The sequence below is a fragment of the Lampris incognitus genome, chromosome 6 (assembly GCF_029633865.1).
Source record: "Lampris incognitus isolate fLamInc1 chromosome 6, fLamInc1.hap2, whole genome shotgun sequence".
In the NCBI taxonomy this organism is placed as follows: Eukaryota; Metazoa; Chordata; class Actinopteri; order Lampriformes; family Lampridae; genus Lampris; species Lampris incognitus.
In genome coordinates, this window is record NC_079216.1 from 16771717 (window position 1) to 16791195 (window position 19479).

The 19479-nt window shown below is 44.9% G+C and overlaps 1 protein-coding gene across 1 annotated transcript; it reads right to left on the bottom strand.

Annotated features, from left to right (window-relative positions):
- Positions 1 to 888: 888 nt before the first annotated feature.
- LOC130114464 (transmembrane emp24 domain-containing protein 6-like) lies at positions 889 to 6380 on the bottom strand. The gene is made up of 5 exons (XM_056282345.1): positions 6309 to 6380; positions 3985 to 4131; positions 2823 to 2949; positions 1911 to 2062; positions 889 to 1110 (listed from the first exon to the last, which is right to left on the bottom strand). The coding sequence occupies exons 1-5, from the start codon at positions 6378 to 6380 to the stop codon at positions 889 to 891; spliced, it is 720 nt and encodes a 239-aa protein (XP_056138320.1).
- Positions 6381 to 19479: the final 13099 nt, after the last annotated feature.

The window sequence follows — 19479 nt, forward strand, 5'->3', positions numbered from 1 at the left end:
TTAATTTTTGAAGTTTTGAGAGCAATATCTGTGGAAATTTGATTATTTTGTAATTAACCTCACCCACTTTCACCAGTCACTACCAAATTTCATTAGTCTACTTCAGCGAGACCATAGAGCAATAAAAAACATATAATAAAAACCCATATGGTCAAATGTGAGATATAATTTTTTTGAATTTGCATTTGGGAGTATATGCTTTCAAGTACTCGGGTTGAGGAGATGAATGGTCAGCGAAGTATGGACAATTTTGTGCTAGACCATTGATTGCTGAAAGTTAATTAATTGATAATAGCCAAACCAGTTATCAGTATGATTGATTTGTGGAGGCCGAACCCTTGGTAGCCCACACCAAGTGTTGTGTGAATCAGATGAACAGGCTAGAAGGTGCTGTGAAAAAACAGTTTTGGACAAAATCCAAAATGGCAGAAAATCAGGTTAGAAAGAAAGGGGCTTTGAACACTGTGTATAGCTTGGTCTTGACCTAAGGACTCCAGGGGAAAGGGAATTTGGTGTCCACAATTTACAGTTTGGAAGTTACACGCGAAAACATGACATTGTTTGTTATAGCACCACCATTTTTCATGACTGAGTTGCCTCAGACTTTGACTCTATCTCTATTTGGTTGATGTAGCTCTTATTGTTTTTATGAATCCAGATACTTTTAGGGCGTGAGAATAAGAAGCAGAATAGAAATAATACAAACAAAAACAATAGGGTTCTCAGTACTTGGTGCTTTATGTTTGGATTAAATGCCTTTTTCTTGTGGTAAATATCTGCCTGCGCCAATTAACCAATAAAATGGAAAAGAGAATACAGTCATCATCACTAAGGTCATGGTTTTTGAGATCTAAGCTTGAAACAAGAGGGTGTTAGTGGGCTGGGTTTTCAGCATCGTGGCCTGCCGGAGTCTGTATGAAACAGTCTTTTGAGGAAGAAGAGCTGCAGAAAACCAGACAGGATGATGGCGACGCTCTGTGCCGCTGACCACCAGGTGACGTAGTTGAGGTTGGACAGCAGGAGGTAGTGGTCCGCCCCTTTCCTCATGCGGGCATAGCTGTAGTGCCGCCACATGTGGAAGATGTAAGTTTGGAGCTTCTTGGTGCTCTCCTAAACCACACATGGTGCATTCATTAGAGTCACTTGATATGTATGTCAAATATTATGAAATGTAATGTATATCTTAAATTGAACTAGGGGACCTGTTCTCAATTTACAGCATATCAGTTGTGGTGTGCTCTGTGGTTGTCCTTGTACTATGTGTGTCAATATGTACTGTGATATTGTGTTAGAATCTGGTAAAGTATCATTATGTACATCCATCCATCATCCAAACCGCTTATCCTACTCAGGGTCGCGGGGATGCTGGACCCTATCCCAGCAGTCATTGGGTGGCAGGCGGGGAGACACCCTAGACAGGCCACCAGGCCATCACAGGGCCCACACACACACACACACACACACACCTAGGGACAATTTAGTATGGCCGATTCACCTGACCTACATGTCTTTGGACTGTGGGAGGAAACCAGAGCACCCGGAGGAAACCCACGCAGACACGGGAAGAACATGCGAACTTCACACAGAGGACAACCCAGGATGACCCCCAAGGCTGGACTACCCCGGGGCTTGAACCCAGGACCTTCTTGCTGTGAGGCGACTGCGCTAACCACTGCGCCATCGTGCCGCCCTCATAATGCACAGTGGTACAATATTCGTCTATTAGAGGACCTGTTGACCTGTACTATGTGTAGCCATCCTCTGGGTGGTTATAAGTTCTCAAAATGCTTCTGCATCATCAGTTTCATCCTGACAAACTGTTTTATATATTTATTGTGCTCACTGCAGGAGATGACACTCAGTTCTCAGTTACAGTTTAAAAGCCAAAAGCTTCTTAAAATCAAACAAACCTCAATACTGGTCAAAGTGCTGTTGAGGGCCTTCTGTTCCTCCTTGCCCTCGCTCCCGACTTCCTCAAGGCCTTCGTAGATGACGCCGAAGTTCAGATAGACCCGCACTGTTCCAAACTTATTGCGATTACCAACACACATCTGGTAAAAACCTATCAGGAAGAATTTGTAAAGGTGGAGACAGTTTTAAAATGATACAAACCTCTCTATGTTCTAACAGCATTCACTGTATCAGGGCATTGGATAGTTTTATTTCAGCCTCTTACTGTATATTGTATATTCAATTAAATACTGACTGGACACCTAGTGGAGTTAGGCCATTTCAAATCGTGTTTTCAACATAAATGTCCCAAACACTCTGTACTGTATATATTCACAGGGTTCTCATGTGCCCTGGAAAACCGGGAAATTTATAGACTAGCTTCCAAGTTATGGAAAACACCTGGAAAAATGTATAAAATTGATCAGATGTCTTGGAAATGTATTAAGGTCATGGAAATTGTAACGTGAGTTTGTAAAATTCTATTTTTACCCACTGAGATGGCATATTTTTATATTTAACATTTATTAACGAAATGTCTAGTTGGGATTTAGTGGGGTAATTGGCCAGATACAATTGGGGAGAAAAGGGGGGGGTCCAAAAAAAAAAGTTACGCAGTCCCTTTAGAGACTGCTGAGGCTTTCACCGATAGTTAATATGAAATAGTATCACCTTCTGTGAGCAATAGCTGTCATATATATCCAAGCAAAAGTCATGGAAAATGTCCTGATTTATTAAGTTCCTGTTGTCCCACACTAGGTACTGGGACAACAGGAACTGAGTTGTATTAGCGGATATGACTCTGCTCCAGTGTTACTAAAGCTAATTCCTGGATACTGAATGGATGTGGGTTGAAGAGGTTGTGATTTCACCTGTCGCCTCAGTCTGGAAGTGGATTTGACTGATGGCATCATTTCCGGATGCCATGAGATAACCCTCAGGTGAGATGACAGTCACAAAGAGTCTGTGGTCAATGGCCATGCCTGTGCTCCACTGCACCTGCAAACACATGCATGCACACACACAGATAGCAGTGTTCTGGTAGCTAAAAGAGATTTTTCCATCCCCAAAATCCTGTCCCCTCCAACAGTCTTTGTGTGTGTGTGTATAAGGCCCATTTCCTGATTAGATTTGGATTCACTCCATGAATGAACCGGATGGTAAGTGTATGTTGGAACCAGTCAGCCAGGTGATTCAGATTCTTTGAACTACTGAACTGATTCAAATCAAGATCAAGTGAGACAAACACATGCAGTTTTATTTTACTACCCAAAACATCAGTGACAAAACACTAAATTAAGGCTGATGCTTTTTAACAGAAAGGAATTAAATCTCTAAAACACAGAGGAACAAGGAAAACACCAAAAAAATATTCAAGGAATTAGAAAGACACTTGGAAACAATTACTACTTTGAAATTCAAAAGGATGTTGCACTATTTCATTTGCTACTTTATATGTTTTGAGAGATTTATTTTTGTGGAGGTATACTCATTTTAAAGCTAATTTGATCTCCTTAAAATAACAATTGGGGTTGTTAATTTGCTATTGCAATATAGTGCTTAATTTATGCAAATTCTTCCTGTCAGTATTTTAAGCCTGGCTACTCAGAACCTCATAGTAACTCTAGGACAGAGGTGATACACTATTGTTAAACCTGCATATTGTGGTCTGTTCATGGTTTGACTTTTACCTAAATGTTAGCATCTGTCTTGACCAGGGACTTCTTGGTTCCCTTCCTAAACAAAAGTAAAGCTACGTTCAATGGAGTTATGGTAAGTTTTCCCAAGCATATATGAATGCAAACAAAGTGCAAACAAGGCTCAAGAGCTAATCTGGTTCACCTTGAAAGGAACGATAAGTCTTCAGTTGGACAAGTTCAACCGAAGGGCACTAGATTCAAACAGTGTGTAGTAATTTCTCTATAGCGTGTTAGCTTTTTGCGAAAAACTAAATAAAACAACAAACTAAACAAGATGATGGTCAATCCGAGACGTGAAGCATCATCACTATGCTGTAATTACCCACCCCCTTACCATGTAAGTCAGGTAGAAGTGTCCACTCTGATGGGCGAAATGCCAGAAACATTCCATTCCAGAAGCAGGGACACTGATGGCAAAGTCATAGCTGTCTGATCCTCTGAACAGGCTGGGATCTGCCTGGCCCAGGGAGGGCTCAGATTTCTGGGACCAGATGCATTGTCTGCTAACGACTAAGAGAACAGTATAAATTAGCGTGCCTGTAGTCTGCATGGTCCTTGTTCCACGCTGTGGAGGAGTTGGTTAGGGTTGAACCCACTGCGGTGCTCTGTTGATTCTTCGATATCAAGTTGTGGAAAATAATTAACCACTTCACGCAGGCATGGGCTTCTTAATGTTACAAACTCGATAAAATTGCTATTCTTGGACCAAAAGATCAGGCTGCAGCAAGTCAGGTTATCACAAACAATCAAAACCTTTGTGTATTTTATGCACTGCCCATGTACAATATCCGTCCACCCATTATCTCTACCTGCTTAAATCCACTTCATGGTCATGGGGGTCTTGAGTATATCCCAGCAGGCTTTAGGCAGGGAGACACTATAGACAGGTCACCAGTCCATTGCGGGGCTGACATACACAGTCACTCACACAACATACCAATGAAACACATAGTAATTCTGTTTTGCCGAATGCTCAATAAATACATTGTTCATTTTGCTTTTTTACTTGATGCATTGGTGATAATTATTGGTCTGATATACATTCATATATACACAAACCTACTTGTATGTTCTTATGTCATTTATTTATTGCTCTAATGTCTAATCCATTTGGTCCAACATCTTTGGTATTCCAACTCCTGATTCCTTATTCTGTAAAGGGATCTTTCCGTTTCTAGCATTTCCAGTATTGTTGAGTTCCAGTTTTGAATTGATGGTAATGTGGGTTTTAGCCAATTCCTGGTCTCCTGATTCATGGCTGCAACTAAATATTCTATATAAACATTTATCTGTTTCTTGGGATAATTCTGATGGTGATATTCCTAAAATGATGCATTTGGGATTCGCTGTTCAACAGCAGCAGCGCCAGAAAATGTCTGTTGAAAAACATAAAAGCACTGTCAGGTTAAAAACAAACTGCAAATAACACTAATTAGCTTTACATAATTAACATCTCTTACCGAATCGTTCAGAAGGGAGGGGCGATGGTCTCCAAGGACAAAACGATTTGGCTGATTTGTCACCAGGATGTAGTGCTCGCAAAAAAGGGTAACGTGGAGTGGCACCACAACACCATCCACCCCAAAGTTCAGACACCTGCCCGCTAAAGAGCATGCTTCGTTCAAAGAAAGTTGACGAGCTCAAGTCTATATTGAAAGCACAGCAGTTGCTTTTTACCAAACCAACAGCTAAAAGTAAGGCTGCAACAGAGGCATCCTTCCATGTCAGCCATCTTTTGGCTAAACATAACAACCCGTTCACCAATGTTGTGTCTGTCTGTCTTAATACATTCAGTTAGACCAATAGACATAGTGAATTAAATCATACTCGTGACACAGATGTATTCAACTCTTTGCTCCCTTTATCAGAAGAACTCCCGGCATACAATGCGTCTTCTCGTGACGTCCTCACTATGGGTACTGACAGGTGTCACACAACTAACCAATACATGACATCCCCCTCTTCCTTGGGAACAAACTTACAATTTACAAAACAGTTGTCAACAGTGGCATTGCAAAAATAATTTTTTTCTGCTCACAGACATCTTACAAACCTGTGTCTTTCCAACAACGCCACAAAGTGTTCGGGAGGACTATTAAAGACTGTATAGGTGGTTGTTTGTTTGTATAGCTAGCGTTCGCCCCATGGCGTCGGTGAGGACACAGTACACGGAGTGTAGATTATAGTTTAATCCACTTTATTCCAATGCATAAAGGCATGGTCATTCTTCATTGGTCTCGCAATCATTTACATGCTGTGTGATCTGTAACACATTACAAATCATATTAACATTAGTAAACGAACAGATCTAACATTCAAGTCAAAGTCAAACATCAGGCTATGACGTTATTAGACTATAGCTGACGACAACAGATGATCTGAAAGTATACATAATCTAGCTCAGTATATAGTCTAGCTCATCAAATATGTAGCTCGTACACAAAGAATAACGCTCATAACAAATACATCAATAATGGGCCCGATAGGCTAGGATCCATAACGTGTCCCGAACGATCTAGCTAAATACTGTGACTAAAGGAGGCTAACGGCTCTGTTGCTAGTGGACACTTACAGCTAATCTAAACAACATAAAATAGGCTAACATTATCTCAGCAAATGAGTCACTGTTGTGCACTAAAGACAAGGGGGGGAACTTACAAAGAAGTCCATTCCCGTGGAGTGGAATGCAGGCTTAAAGAGACGCAAGCGAGCAGGGGGCAAGTCCGCCATCTTGGGGACAGCCGGTCGGGCCTTACAACGTCGGCATTCAACGCATGTGCGTTGGTAGCGGCAGATAGCTTCATGCCCACACAGGATCCAGAATATGCGGTGAAGCTCAGCAAACACTCTCTCAGCCAGGATGGCACAGCCGGCTATCAATATCCTGGATCAGGAGTTTGGTGGATGGGTGACTAGGGTCTAGGACAACAGGGTTCACAGTCGCTTGGCCCAAATCTTCTGCTCGACGGAGTCTGCCTCCGACATGGATGAGCTCGATGGCTTCATCAAACTCGGGGGCTAAGGTAAGTAGTCGGCTGCTAGATGGAATGGGTTTGCCTGCTTTCAGAAGTCGGAGCTCCTCTTGGAAGCTATCCTGCTGGCCTCTCTTGTAGATGAGTGTCTCTACATTGTGGTAATCTTCAGCAGTGGGGTCGACACTCTGATCTGCTGCCCTGTGCAGCACCTGTGCTGTAGCTTCTAGGAGCTCCTTCCAGGTGTTACACTGACTCACATTGGTTAACAGTGTACTGGATACAGTAGAGGTGACACCACAGAAGGTGGACTTGCGGAGCTTAGAGACATCCTGATCAGGTTCACCAGCAGGCTTCACAGGCCAACTGTCTGGAGAGTCCAGGAGAAATGGGGGTCCTTGGCTCCATCTGTTAGGCTCTACCAGGGTCTTGCCTCTGGTAATGTCATCCACAGGGTTCCTCGCTGAGTCCACATAACGCCATTTATGAAGATCTGTAAGCACTTGAATTTCTGCAACTCTGGTGCCAACGAATACTTTGTAGCGACAGGACTCGGACTGTAGCCAAGTCAGCACTGCGGTGGAGTCCATCCACAGGATGGCCTGGTCGATCTTCAGGGTATGTATGTATGAGGTTCGACAACTGAGCTCCAGTCATGGCTGCACAAAGCTCAAATCTGGGCATGGAGTGTAGTCGTTTGGGCACGACTCTGGACCGGGCCATCAGGAGGGACAGGTGGACATCATCCTGACTGTCAACTGTCCTTGGGTACACCACTGAGCCATAGGCCTGCATCGCAGAACACGGGTACCTCTCGGGTGATGCTTGGTTGGTCCACTTCAGGGCTTAGCTTCGTTACTGCACCAGCTTGGATTAGCTTCTGCATCTTTGCACTGTAGGCCTCAGATTGCTCTGGGTTCTTGGCGAGTCGTCTCTCAGTGCTTCGCAGATTCAGCATGACTGCTTCCTTGGGGGCTTGTAGGCAGGGCATGCCTTTCTTTCACAGGAGGGGGATGGCATAACGTAGCACTCCATCTACTTCCACAGGGGTTGCCTTGGTTTCGAGCAGGTCCACAGGTTGATGGTCCTGCCTTGATCGCATTACAGCCTTCTCACTCCGGTAAGGCAGGGTGTCGACCTGCCAAAGCTTCTCCACGTTCTTGAAAAGCTCTGAGGTGTGGGGGAAGATAGACGTTACTAGACACTGCTGTGGTCTTAAGGGCTGTTGGACCAACTTTGTAGGGCCTTGAAGAACCCAGCCCAGTCTGGTCCAGATAGCTGCCGGGCCACCTGGAGGACCTAGCCAGACCAGCTCGATAGGAGTGATGAGGTGGAGCTGATTGGCACCAATCACGACCAGGGGTCTTGCATTCTTGAAGGACTGGATTGGCAGATTGACCAGGTGTTTGTACTGCTTCTGGAGTCTGTCCATCGGGTAAGATTGGTCGGCCAGGCCAAGACAAGTTGCGGGGAAGGCCTCTGTGATGAGGAAGCTGGTCTTGGGCTTAGCTGCTGGGGAGATATGGAAGGACACAGAAGAGCCACGGAGGGTCTGGACATCCTGCCGGATGGTCCCTAAGGCTAGGTCTTCGGGTCTCCCTTGTAATCCTAACTCTCTTGTGGCTGCTGGAAGGAGCATGGTACGCTCAGACCCGTCGTCCAGGATGGCGTGGGTCTCCAGGGTATGATTTCCATGATGCAGGAGCACTCGGATGACCTTCAGCAGGACATGGTTGCCTTGAGCTGCTCTGTCCACGTACAGCATTTCAGCGGTGTTCACCAGGCAACTCTCCTTATTAGTTGGCTCAGCTGTCTCCCCAGGTGCTCTAGCATTGACTACATGTAGAACCTGCAGGTGCTTCCCTTGGCACAAGCCGCAGGGCTTCTTAAGGTTGCATTGGGCGGCTCAGTGGGGCCTCGCGCAGAGCCAGCATCTCCTGTTGGTCAGGAGCCACTCCTTGAGTTGCTCTTTGGACAGCTCTGTCGCTTCTGTACATTGGCTGAGGTAGTGTTCTGCATTGTCGCAGAACGGGCAGTAGGGCTTTGCTTTAGCCTTCTTCTTAGTAGAGCCCTCCTGCCTGGTAGTGGCTTCCTCTTCTTCGGTTCCGTGGAAGACTGTGACGGACCGCCTTCCCTGGCGACCCTCTTGCTTTGGCGCTTGCTTTTCCTTTGTCCCCTTGGCTGCCAACTGCCCATCGAAGTCTTGGCACCATGACTCATACAGTAGCCACTGCGAGAAGTCAAGCAGTGTATAAGTGGGCCCTGGCCGGTTGAACATATGTCAATGGAAGTCTCCTCGTTGCTTCGGAGGTAACTTGCTCGGGAGGCAGGCTACATGAGACCCACATCAGAGCTCCATATCACCGTCAGGACCCAGGGTTTCTCTGCCCAATTACCTTTCTTTCACTCTCCATTTCTTCTTGAATATAGACATCTAATATCACAGGGGGAAATAACCATGGCAGAGTCACCGGGTATGGCACTGTGGAACAATAACTTCTCCCATGTAATCCCATTTCTTCAGCCATTTTATTTGCTGCCCAAGCAAAACAGTCTCCCTTTACTTTCCCAACATGGTTTGAGGGCCTTCACAGTAGGATGATCTGCCCTATGTCCTTGTAGATTTGCCCAGTAGTTCACCATGATCTGCTTATACCTTAAAGTCAGTGGCATCTCTCCCATTTCCACTTGAATGGCTATATTAGGAGAAGTCTTAATAACCCCACAGCATAATCTCAGTGCCTGAGTTTGTATCACTTCGAGCTTTTTTAAATTGTGATTTTGCTGCTGACCCGTACACTACACTTCCATAATCAAACACTGATCTTAACACAACATAGTCATCAAAGTGCTCCAATTTGCTCCCCATTCTGACCCTGTCAAACATCTCATTACATTCAGAACCAGCTTGCATTTTTAATGCATATTATTAATATGATCCCTTGAGGTCAGCTTTGTGTCAAATAAAACCCCCAGAAACCAAAATCTTTACTTGCTCCAAGTGTTCCCCATACATCTTTACACCTGCTTCCCTTATTTTCTTCCTACTAAACACCACACCATGTCTTTTCTACAGAAAACTTAAATCCCCATGAGTGTGACCATTTCTCTACCACTAAAATCGCTTCTTGAATCTTCCTCCCTAGTAGTACTAAATTCTTCCCCTTCTTCCATAAAGCCCCATTATCAGCAAACAGTGACTTCCCAATATCGTAATTTACATCAGCAAATACATCATTAATCATAATATAAAAAAGGATTGGGCTGATAGCAGTGCCCTGAGGAGTTCCATTATCTACCCTGTATTATCAAATAAAAAAAATGTTGATCCAATTAAAAGTTCTTCCAGTTATTCAATTTTTTCCTAACTTGGTCAACAATCCCTCTTTCCATACCATAATATAAGCTTTCTCTACATCAAAGAACACTGTCATCTCCGATTCATCATTAGCTTGGGCTTTTCTAATTTCCGTTTCCAGACAAACTACTGGATCCATTGTTCCACGACCTTCCCTAAATCCACTCTGGTAAGGGGATAATAACCCTCTAGTTTCTATAGAGAATGTTGTTCTCTCTATAATCATCCTTTCCATTGTTTTCCCTACATGTGAAGTGAGTGCAATTGGTCTGTAGCTTGTTGCACTTGTTGGGTCCTTTCCTGGTTTGATTATGGGTATAATAACAGCCTCTTTCCAACTGGTAGGTAACCTTCCCTCTTCCCAAACTTTATTATATATTTCTAGAAGCTTCATTTCTGTCTCAGTTCCTAAATGTTTTAACATTATGTAACAGATCTGGTCTTTCCCTGGAGATGCCAGGCCAGTTTTTGCTATAGCTCTCCTCATTTCATGTATAGCAAAAGGTGCATCCAATGCACAACTTGTGCTTCGCTAGTTGCATCCCTCCCTCATTTCCCCTGTTAGATTGTTAGAACTATGGATTTTGGTGAATGTCTTGGCTAATATTTCTGCTTTATTTTCAACTGACCGCTGTTTCACCTCCCTCCATTAGTACTGGGTACTGCCACTGTCTTCTGATTCCCCTCATCTTTCTTATTATTCCCCATAATAATCTCATCTTCAGCTGCTTTTCCAGGGTCAGGTTGCGGTGGCAGCAAATCTAAGTAGGGCACTCCAGACATCCCTCTCCCAAGCAACGCCCTCCAGCTCCTCCTGGAGAATCCCAAGGTGTTCCCAGGCCAGATTGGACATGTAGTCCCTCCAGCGAGTTCTGGGTCTACCCCGGGGTCTCCTCCCAGTGGGCCGTGCCCAGTAAACCTCCAAAAGGAAGGCGCCCAGGAGTCATCCTAATCAGATGCCCGAACCCCCTCAACTAGCTACTTTCAATGGGAAGGAGCTGCAGCGCTACTCCGAGCTACCTCCGGATGTCCGAGCTCCTCACCCTATCTCTAAGGCTGAGCCCAGACATCTTACAGAGGAAACTCATTTCAGCTGCTTGTATCCGTGATCTCACCCTTTCGGTCACTACCCAAAGCTCATGACCATAGGTGAGGATTGGAATGAAGATTGACTGGTAAATTGAGAGCTTTGCCTTCCGGCTCAGCTCCTTCTTCACCACAACGGTCCAGTACAATGTCCACATTACTGCAGATGCTGCACCAATCCATCTGTCAATCTCCCGCTCCATCCTACCCTCACTCGTGAACAAGACCCCCAGGTACTTGAACTCCTTCACTTGGGGCAACAACTCATCCCTAACCCAGAGGGAGCAATCCACCATTTCCCTGTAGAGAATCATGGCCTCAGACTTGGATGTGCTGACTCTCATACCGGCCATTTCACAAACAGCTGCAAACCGCCCCAGTGCGTGCTGGAGGTTGCGTTCTGATGAAGCCAACAAAACCACATCATCTGCGAAGAGCTGTCCATGAATATCACAAACAGAATCGGAGACAAGGGACAACCTTGGCGGAGTCCGACACCCACCGAAAACATGTTTGACTTTGTGCCAAGAATGTGGAAACAGCTCCCACTTTGGTTATACAAGGACCGGATGGTTTGTAGCAACTGCCCCGGTACCCTTTACTCCCCGCAGTACCCCCCACAGAGTGCCCAGGGGTACACGGGCATAAGCCTTCTCCAAGTCCACAAAACACATGTAGACTGGCTGGTCAAACTCCCATGCCCACCTCAGCACTTCCGCAAGGGTAAAGAGTTGGTCAGTTGTTCCACGGCCAGGATGGAATCTGCATTGTTCCTCCTGGATCTGAGGTTTGACAATTGGTTGGAGCCTCCTTTCGAGCAGCCTAGAATAGACTTTCCCAGGAAGGCTGGGCAATGTGATGCCCTGATAATTGCAGCACACCCTCCGGTCCCCTTTTTTGAATATGGGAACCACCGCCCCAGTCTGCCACTCCACAGGTACTGTCCCCAACCTCCATGCGACACTGAAGAGATGCGTCAACCAAGACAGCCCAACAATGTCCAGAGCCTTCAGCATCTCAGGGTGAATCTCATCCACACTCGGCACCTTGCCACTGAGGAGCTTTTTAACTAACTCAGAGACCTCTGCCAGGGATATGGGTGGGGCTTCCCCTGAGTCTTCAGACTCTACCTCCTCCACTGAGGACGTGTTAGTCGGGTTCAGGAGCTCCTCAAAGTGTTCTTTCCACCTCTCGACAACATCCCCAGTCCGGGTCAACAGTTCCCTCCCCGGCTGAACACAGCCTGAGTCAAGCCCTGCTTCCCCTTCCTGAGTTGCCGGATGGTTTGCCAGGACTTCCTTGAGGCCAACCGAAAGTCCTCCTCCATAGACTATGTGGAGGAGGACTTTCAGTTGGCCATAATAATAAATTAAACTTGTATAGCGCTTTTCTAATACTCAAAGTCGCTTTCCAATAAACGGGGTGAAACAAGACAACAGATAAACCCATACATCACCTATAGGTGTTGATCTGCCTATCTTGTTACAAAAATCCCTCCAACTTCGTTTCTTTGCTTCCTTCAGTTTTCCTTGCTTGCACCTGTGCACTTCATATTCCTTTAGTTTTTTGGAAATTATGGGTTCTTTTTAATACTTTAAAAGCTTTGCTGCACTCCTCAGTCCGCCACGGGACTGCCTTCCTCTCCATTGCTTCTGGGAATTGATAGATTTGCTGCTTTTAATACAATTTTCCTAAACATTCCATCAACTTGTTCAATATCCTGACTCAGGTCTATTTCATTACATTCCCTCTCACAAATATTCGAAGTGATCCCACTTTGCTTTACTAAATATCCACCTTGGCTCTCTTTTCTTTCCCCTTATTTCCTGGTCTATCTCTATTTTATAAATTTATTTCTGTTTTCTCCCAATTTAGTGGCCAATCGATCCCTATTTTAATTCAAACACCCACCCTCGTACTGCATGCATTCGCCAACTGCATCTCTCCGGCCAGCAGTCTGGAAGGAGACGCCTCCCCACTTCCGTGACAAGGCGACTCCAGGCCGAACCACTGTTTTTTCCCGACACACACAGAGACGCATTCACGTGACGAACACAAGCCGACTCCGCCCCTCTCCCGAGGACAGCGTTGCCAATGATTGCTGCTTCATCGAGTCCGGCCATAGTCGAATCTGACGAGACCGGGGTGCGAACCCCAGTCCCCAGTGGGCAACTGCATCGACACAAAGCCGATGCTTAGACGGCTACACCACCGCGGACGCCCGGTCTATCTGTATTTTATTCAATACTGGATAGTGGTCATTACCGATTGTTGAATCTTCCCATAATTCCCACTCACATATCCCTGCCACCTCTCGTGATACCAGTGTCAAGTCTAGTGCTGAGCCGTTACCTGTGTGTACAGCTATCCTTGTCCCTCTCCCATCATTAATATACACCAAGTTATTATCCTCCAACAGTTGCTCAATTAATTCCCCGTTTGTATCCGTCTTTTTCACTCCCCACAACGTGCTATGTGAATTAAAATCCCCAACCCAAAAAATGTGATTTGTAACCTGTCCTTGGATCTGCTTTAACTTGTTTATATCTAGTTTCCTGCAATAGTTATTATAATTTATGAAGGTGAATTGACCTTCATTTGTCCATATTTCTACTACTATATACTATCCCTCTGTCCCTTTTTAACAACCCTAAATGGTACATTTCCCTTAATAAAAGTCACACACCCTCCACCTGTCCTCTCTTCCATATCACACCTCACAGCAGTATAGCTGAAAATTCTAAAATCAAGATTTGGTTTTAACCATGTCTCTTGTAAACAAACAACTTCAGGTGTCCTTGATTGGCCATTAAGTTTTTAAATTCTTGTCCGTTTCCCACCAAGCCTCTTGCATTGCACTTTAATAAAAGAATCATACTTGTTTTAACCAACCCATGCTGACTCTTTGCTTGCCTGATGAGCACGGAGGTCATTTTTCACCTCCTCCTATGTCAGTTTACTAAGATTCAGATGGTTTGCTGCAGCTTTTACTATCATTTGTATTCTTTCCGTTTTTGTTTCCATTGTAGCATTTATCACTCCTACAGTGAAAGTGACTAATTTCTTTAGATCAACCCACACTTTACCCTCTTTTGGTTCTTCCTGCTGTTTGTTATGTTGGCTACTATTTGTGTCTCTAGTCTCCCTCCTTCTCCTCTGGTTCACCGTCTTGACCGCTTCTGCATATGTGGTCTTGTTTTCCACTCTGACCTGTTGAATCTCTACCTCCTTTTTCATGACTTCACATCCTCCATATGCCACACTGATTGCCTCTGCAATGGGGTGTAGTGATATAAGGTTATGTATATCCACTGGAACTACACTAGGTGTTATGTACTACCCGGACTGTTATTATGGTTACTATTATGCCGCTACTATGTATCGCTATTACGTCTGCCTACTGAGCCATGATTAAACCCGAGTTCTATAACCCGGTGTGGTCATTGATCCTCTACCAATACTACCCCAAGTATTACTTCATGTGGTAGCGTCCATGAGCTATTTTTAGCCCTTCCTCAGCGGAAGCTTCACAGCAAACGGAAGTCAGACATCAGATGCAGTAGACTATATTATAGTCCATGGGCCAGAGCTCAAAATTTCCTATTTCGGTACACTCAAGGTGGCAAAACTTATAATTTTTGAAAGGATCCATGTCTGTAGATGATATTTTGGTATGATAACCATTCCTGAGTGGCAGCTGTATCACAGTTATCAGCTCATGAAGTTAACCACCCCCTAAAGTAAATTGCATTTTAGATGCTGGTGCATATCCTGGTTTAGCCTCATGGTCAGGACATTTTTCAATGTTCTATAATATTGTCTTTGGTATCATTTTAAAGGGGACCTTCTTAGCTTTCATTCAAGCCCTGTTGTGGATATTTCTCACAAATATAGAGGTCACTTGAGCTCTTCAACCCGTCAATAACACACATCTTTCTGCAATTTTCGCCTAAACTATATACTTTCTTTTAGCCCTGTGGCATCTAGGAATATCAGGGACACAAAACACAAAAACTGGAATACTCACAGGACTGTAAAGATTCAGGAAATGTATAATATACCCATACTAAGTCCGCGGTGGCGTAGCGGTCTAAGCATCGGCTTGGTGTCGATGCAGTTGCCCACTGGGGACTGGGGTTCGTGCCCCGGTCTCGTCAGATCCGACTATGGCCGGACTCGATGAAGCAGCAATCATTGGCAACGCTGTCTTCGGGAGGGGGGCGGAGTCGGCTTGTGTTCGTCATGCGAATGCGTCTCTGTGTGTGTCGGAAAAACAGTGGTTCGGCTTGGATTCGCCTTGTCACGAAAGTGGGGAGGCGCTTTCCTTCGAGACTGCCGGCCGGAGAGATGCAGTTGGCGAACGCAATACGAGGGTGGGTGTTTGAATTAAAATAGGGATCAATTGGCCACTAAATTGGGAGAAAAAAGGGAAAAATCCGAAATAAATTTAAAAAAAAAAATAATATACCCATACTATTTCATTGTGTGAGGTGATTGTGAACCTTAAATTAGAAGGGCATTATTACTAAGAAACTAACTAGACCAAAGCCAGTTAGTCCATGGGTCAGACCAGATATCGATATCACCCAAGGTGACACAACTTCACTGGTGCCATTTTATTTGGTACACTAACAGAAGTAAAATAATACATGATAACCTTTCCAAATGAGCAGCTATTTCATTTTTCTTTCAGGAAACCTGTTTCTGTGCCTCTCACGATTGTGTATTTGCCCAGATTTTTACAAATATAGCATTTCAACACCCCTGGTACTGATTAGCCTAGCTTAAACTCTGGGACAGTTCTTAGTTGGCCAACAACCAAGGATAACCAGTACTGTGTACTTCCATTCATTGTGCTAAGCTAGGCTAACGTGCAGCCAGATAGCTTTCTACTAAACACATATAGAGGAAACTGGTATCTATCTTCTTGTCTCACTCTGGAGAAGATTGTAAGCTAATTTCCCATAATGTTAGCATGTTCTTTTAATGTATATGTTAATATGATTAGTTAAAGTGGCTACGAGGAACTTTCATCTTGTGTTGATTTTAGCGGCCTCAGGTGGACAAAAATACAGCTGTTGCATAGCAACTAGGTAATGTATCTATTTGTGGCTATGTAAGATAAATAATGGTAATATGACGCTGGTGAAGCAAAGTAAACTTTGTTTTAGTAGTGTTCATACACCTAAGTTACATGTATTTGTTTGTATGTGGCAGGTGAAAACTGACTGAATATGGCCACTGGTGAACAAGCAAGTTTTTACCCAATACCAAAGCGCCCACGGGTGGAGTGCGTTATCCACTGTTCTGATGATACAGATAAGCTGGTTTCACTACAAAGTGTCGACTCATGGAGAACTCTGCTCAGGGCAGCTCAGATACGAAATCATGCACCAGTTTTGAAACTGGCAAAAGACATTCCTGAGGGACAGATTCCAGCAATCTACTACCACAGAAAGTGTCACAGTATCTTCACTATGAAGCAAATTCTTGATGGCCTCCTTGCAAAAGAAAAGAAAAGTTGTGTCTCTGCTGAAGAGAAACAATCTAAGAGAGTAGCTCGACATGCTCCAAGTACATCTAGGACTTATGATGCAGAGTGCATATTTTGTCAGAAAAACAGCAAATATTCCAAGAGACAGAATACGAGAGAAGTACTGGTGCAGTGTCGAGAACTGCGAGCTGATGCAAAGATCAGGAGTGCAGCCACAAAGAAAAGGGACAGCAGAATCCTTGCCATTGTGAGTAGAGACCTTGTAGCAGCTGAAGGGCACTACCACAGGTCATGCTATAGACTTTACACCAAAGAAGAGGTTTCCAAAGGAGAGGTTGCCAGCAATGAAGATGATGATGCAGCCCAGTATGAAGCTGCTGTGAATAAGGCATACAATGAGCTGTTCCTCTTCATCAGGATGGAGCTTTTTGGCAATCCTCAAGTGATGACAATGACTGATCTCTCTTCTAGACTGGTAGCTTCAATGAACTCCCAAGGCATTGCCCAAGTCAAGGAATCAACCAAGAAGCACATAAGGCGAAACCTGGAGAGTGAGTTTGCTGGAGCCTTGCAGATATTCCCTAATGAGAAAGGAAAATTCCTCCTCTATCCCGATAATTTGTCCATGAGGGAACTTGCCAAAGAAAATCAGTCTCTCAAAAGGGAGCTGCAGACCCTGAAAAGTGTCAGTGCACAAGATGTTATAGCCAAAGCAGCCATCAAATTGAGAGCAGACATTAAAAGTCAAGATGTTCCTCAAACCTGGCCGCCTGAAGTCAAACCAGAAGCAGAATGTCCTACCATTCCAGAGTCGCTCATTATCTTCCTGTACTCTCTACTCACAGGCTCAAATGATCCTGATCATGCATCCCAGAGAGTGCAGTGCCTTCTGCAGTCATTTGGCCATGACATAGTATATGCAGTGACATGTGGAAATACCAAGCCTTCCAAGCACATTGTTCTGCCATTCAGTGTCAAATCGTTGACAGGAAATGTAGAGTTGATAAACATCCTCAACCGACTTGGTCACAGTGTGTCCTATTCACAGATGGAAGAGATCAACACTGCCCTGTGTCTCCAGAAACTCTCATCATCAGGGAGTGGCATTGCCCTTCCAGCTAACATCCATCCTGGCATATTCACAACTTTAGCCTGGGACAATATCGACCGTCTTGAAGAAACTGTCAGTGGTGAGGGAACATCTCACAGAGTCCATGGGATTGCTGTGCAAGCAAAGCCAGTCAACCCACTTCCTGTCCAACCCATGCCCACTGTTCCCAAAACAAAGAAGAGAAGCATTGATGGACCCCCACCAATGTTACCAACTTACAATGCTGGACAACGGGTAGGGCCACCACAAAGCAAAAAGTCAGATGCCGATACTGCAGCCAATACTAAGCTTGCCAGAGAGAAAAACCTTCTTTGGGTCCTAGCACGCATGTCACAACAAGAAGAACAGTCAGTCAGCAGCTGGACAGGCTTCAACATCCTGACTTGAGGAGAGATGACGGTCATCCCCGACAATATAGGCTATCTGCCTACCATCAATGCTCCAGCGACACAAATGTCTACTGTCAACGAGGTGCTTAACCAGTCACTGAGCATCATGCAGTGCTTAGGCCTGAGGAAGATTGTCTGTGTCTTTGACCAAGCCCTGTATGCGAAGGCTGTCGAGATCACATGGAAACACCATGACAAGTTCCATGATATCATCGTTAGGCTTGGGGTATTCCACACCATCTGCACACTGCTGGCAATAATAGGAAAGCGTTTCCAAGATGCTGGACTCAAAGACCTCTGCATTGAGTCTGGCATGATTGCAGAAGGCTCAATTGCTGGTGTTATGGATGGCCGCAAGTACAACAGGGCAGTGCGACTACACAAGCTCCTGTATGAGGCTCTCATGCGACTGACCTTGAATGGTTTCCTGTCCTGGTTGGAAGAAACTCACAGGAATGACATGGTTCACCTGAATGAGACACTGAAGACCATTGACAGCCTTGGGAAAGAAGTCTCACAACATGCTTTGAAGGAGGTCCTCGAGAACAGCTCTTGTACACGCATCATGGATCTATTTGAAGTCTACCGTGAGTTCCTTAGAGGTGGAAACGGCAGCCTCTCGAACTTCTGGATGTCCTATTTGGACATGGTTGAAATCTTGTTGGGGCTCATCCGAGCATCCAGAGAGGGAGACTGGATGCTACACTTGGCTAGCATTCGAGCAATGATCCCATGGTGCTTTGCTTATGACAGGATGAATTATGCACGCTACCTCCCCTACTACTACGCCCAGATGTCTGAGCTGCCCATCACACACCCAGATGTGTACACAGAATTCATGGAAGGAGGCTTCTCAGTCCAACTGGGCTCCACCAATCCCTTTGGCCGAATCCCTGTTGACCAAGCTATAGAAGAAACGGTGAACAAAGACACCCAAACAGCTGGAGGGACAAAGGGATTCAGCTTGAAGCCAGGAGCTGTGACCAAATATTATCTCACAGCTGAGTATAGAAGCATGTACCTCAGACAGCTGAGAGACCTGACAGGTCAAGGCAGGTGCAAATGGTCTCATCCAGATCTACAGAGTCCAAGGATCAAGAGAGATGAAGCAGATGTCCAGTCTCTCATGGACCTTATGGAGAATAACTGGCTCAATCCTATGTCCCCTGATGAGATTGATTTGGTTAGCCTCTCCACTGGCAACATGGCTCCACCTGATGTGACCATAGATCTCTTGAGAGCTCTTGAGAAAGGAGAAGAGGCCTACCAAGCATTCCAGCAAACAAGGTTAGATGCAGACCCACCACCTGTGAAATTCCACGACAAGATGACCAAGCAAAGTCTGAAAACATTCTCCAATGTCAGCAAAAAACAAGCTCATGGAAAGAAAGCACAGGATGTGGTTCTGAAGGCAGATAG

What these genes read in the sequence shown, in the direction of transcription:
- LOC130114464 (XM_056282345.1), bottom strand. Translation starts at nt 6,380, where the DNA reads ATGGCGGACTTGCCCCCTGCTCGCTTGCGTCTCTTTAAGCCTGCATTC. An exon ending in ACTTCTACCTGACTTACATG is followed by an intron (nt 2,950 to 3,984) that starts GTAAGGGGGTGG and finishes ATGTGTTTGCAG; the next exon opens with GTGCAGTGGAGCACAGGCAT. An exon ending in CTTCCAGACTGAGGCGACAG is followed by an intron (nt 2,063 to 2,822) that starts GTGAAATCACAA and finishes TCTTCCTGATAG; the next exon opens with GTTTTTACCAGATGTGTGTT.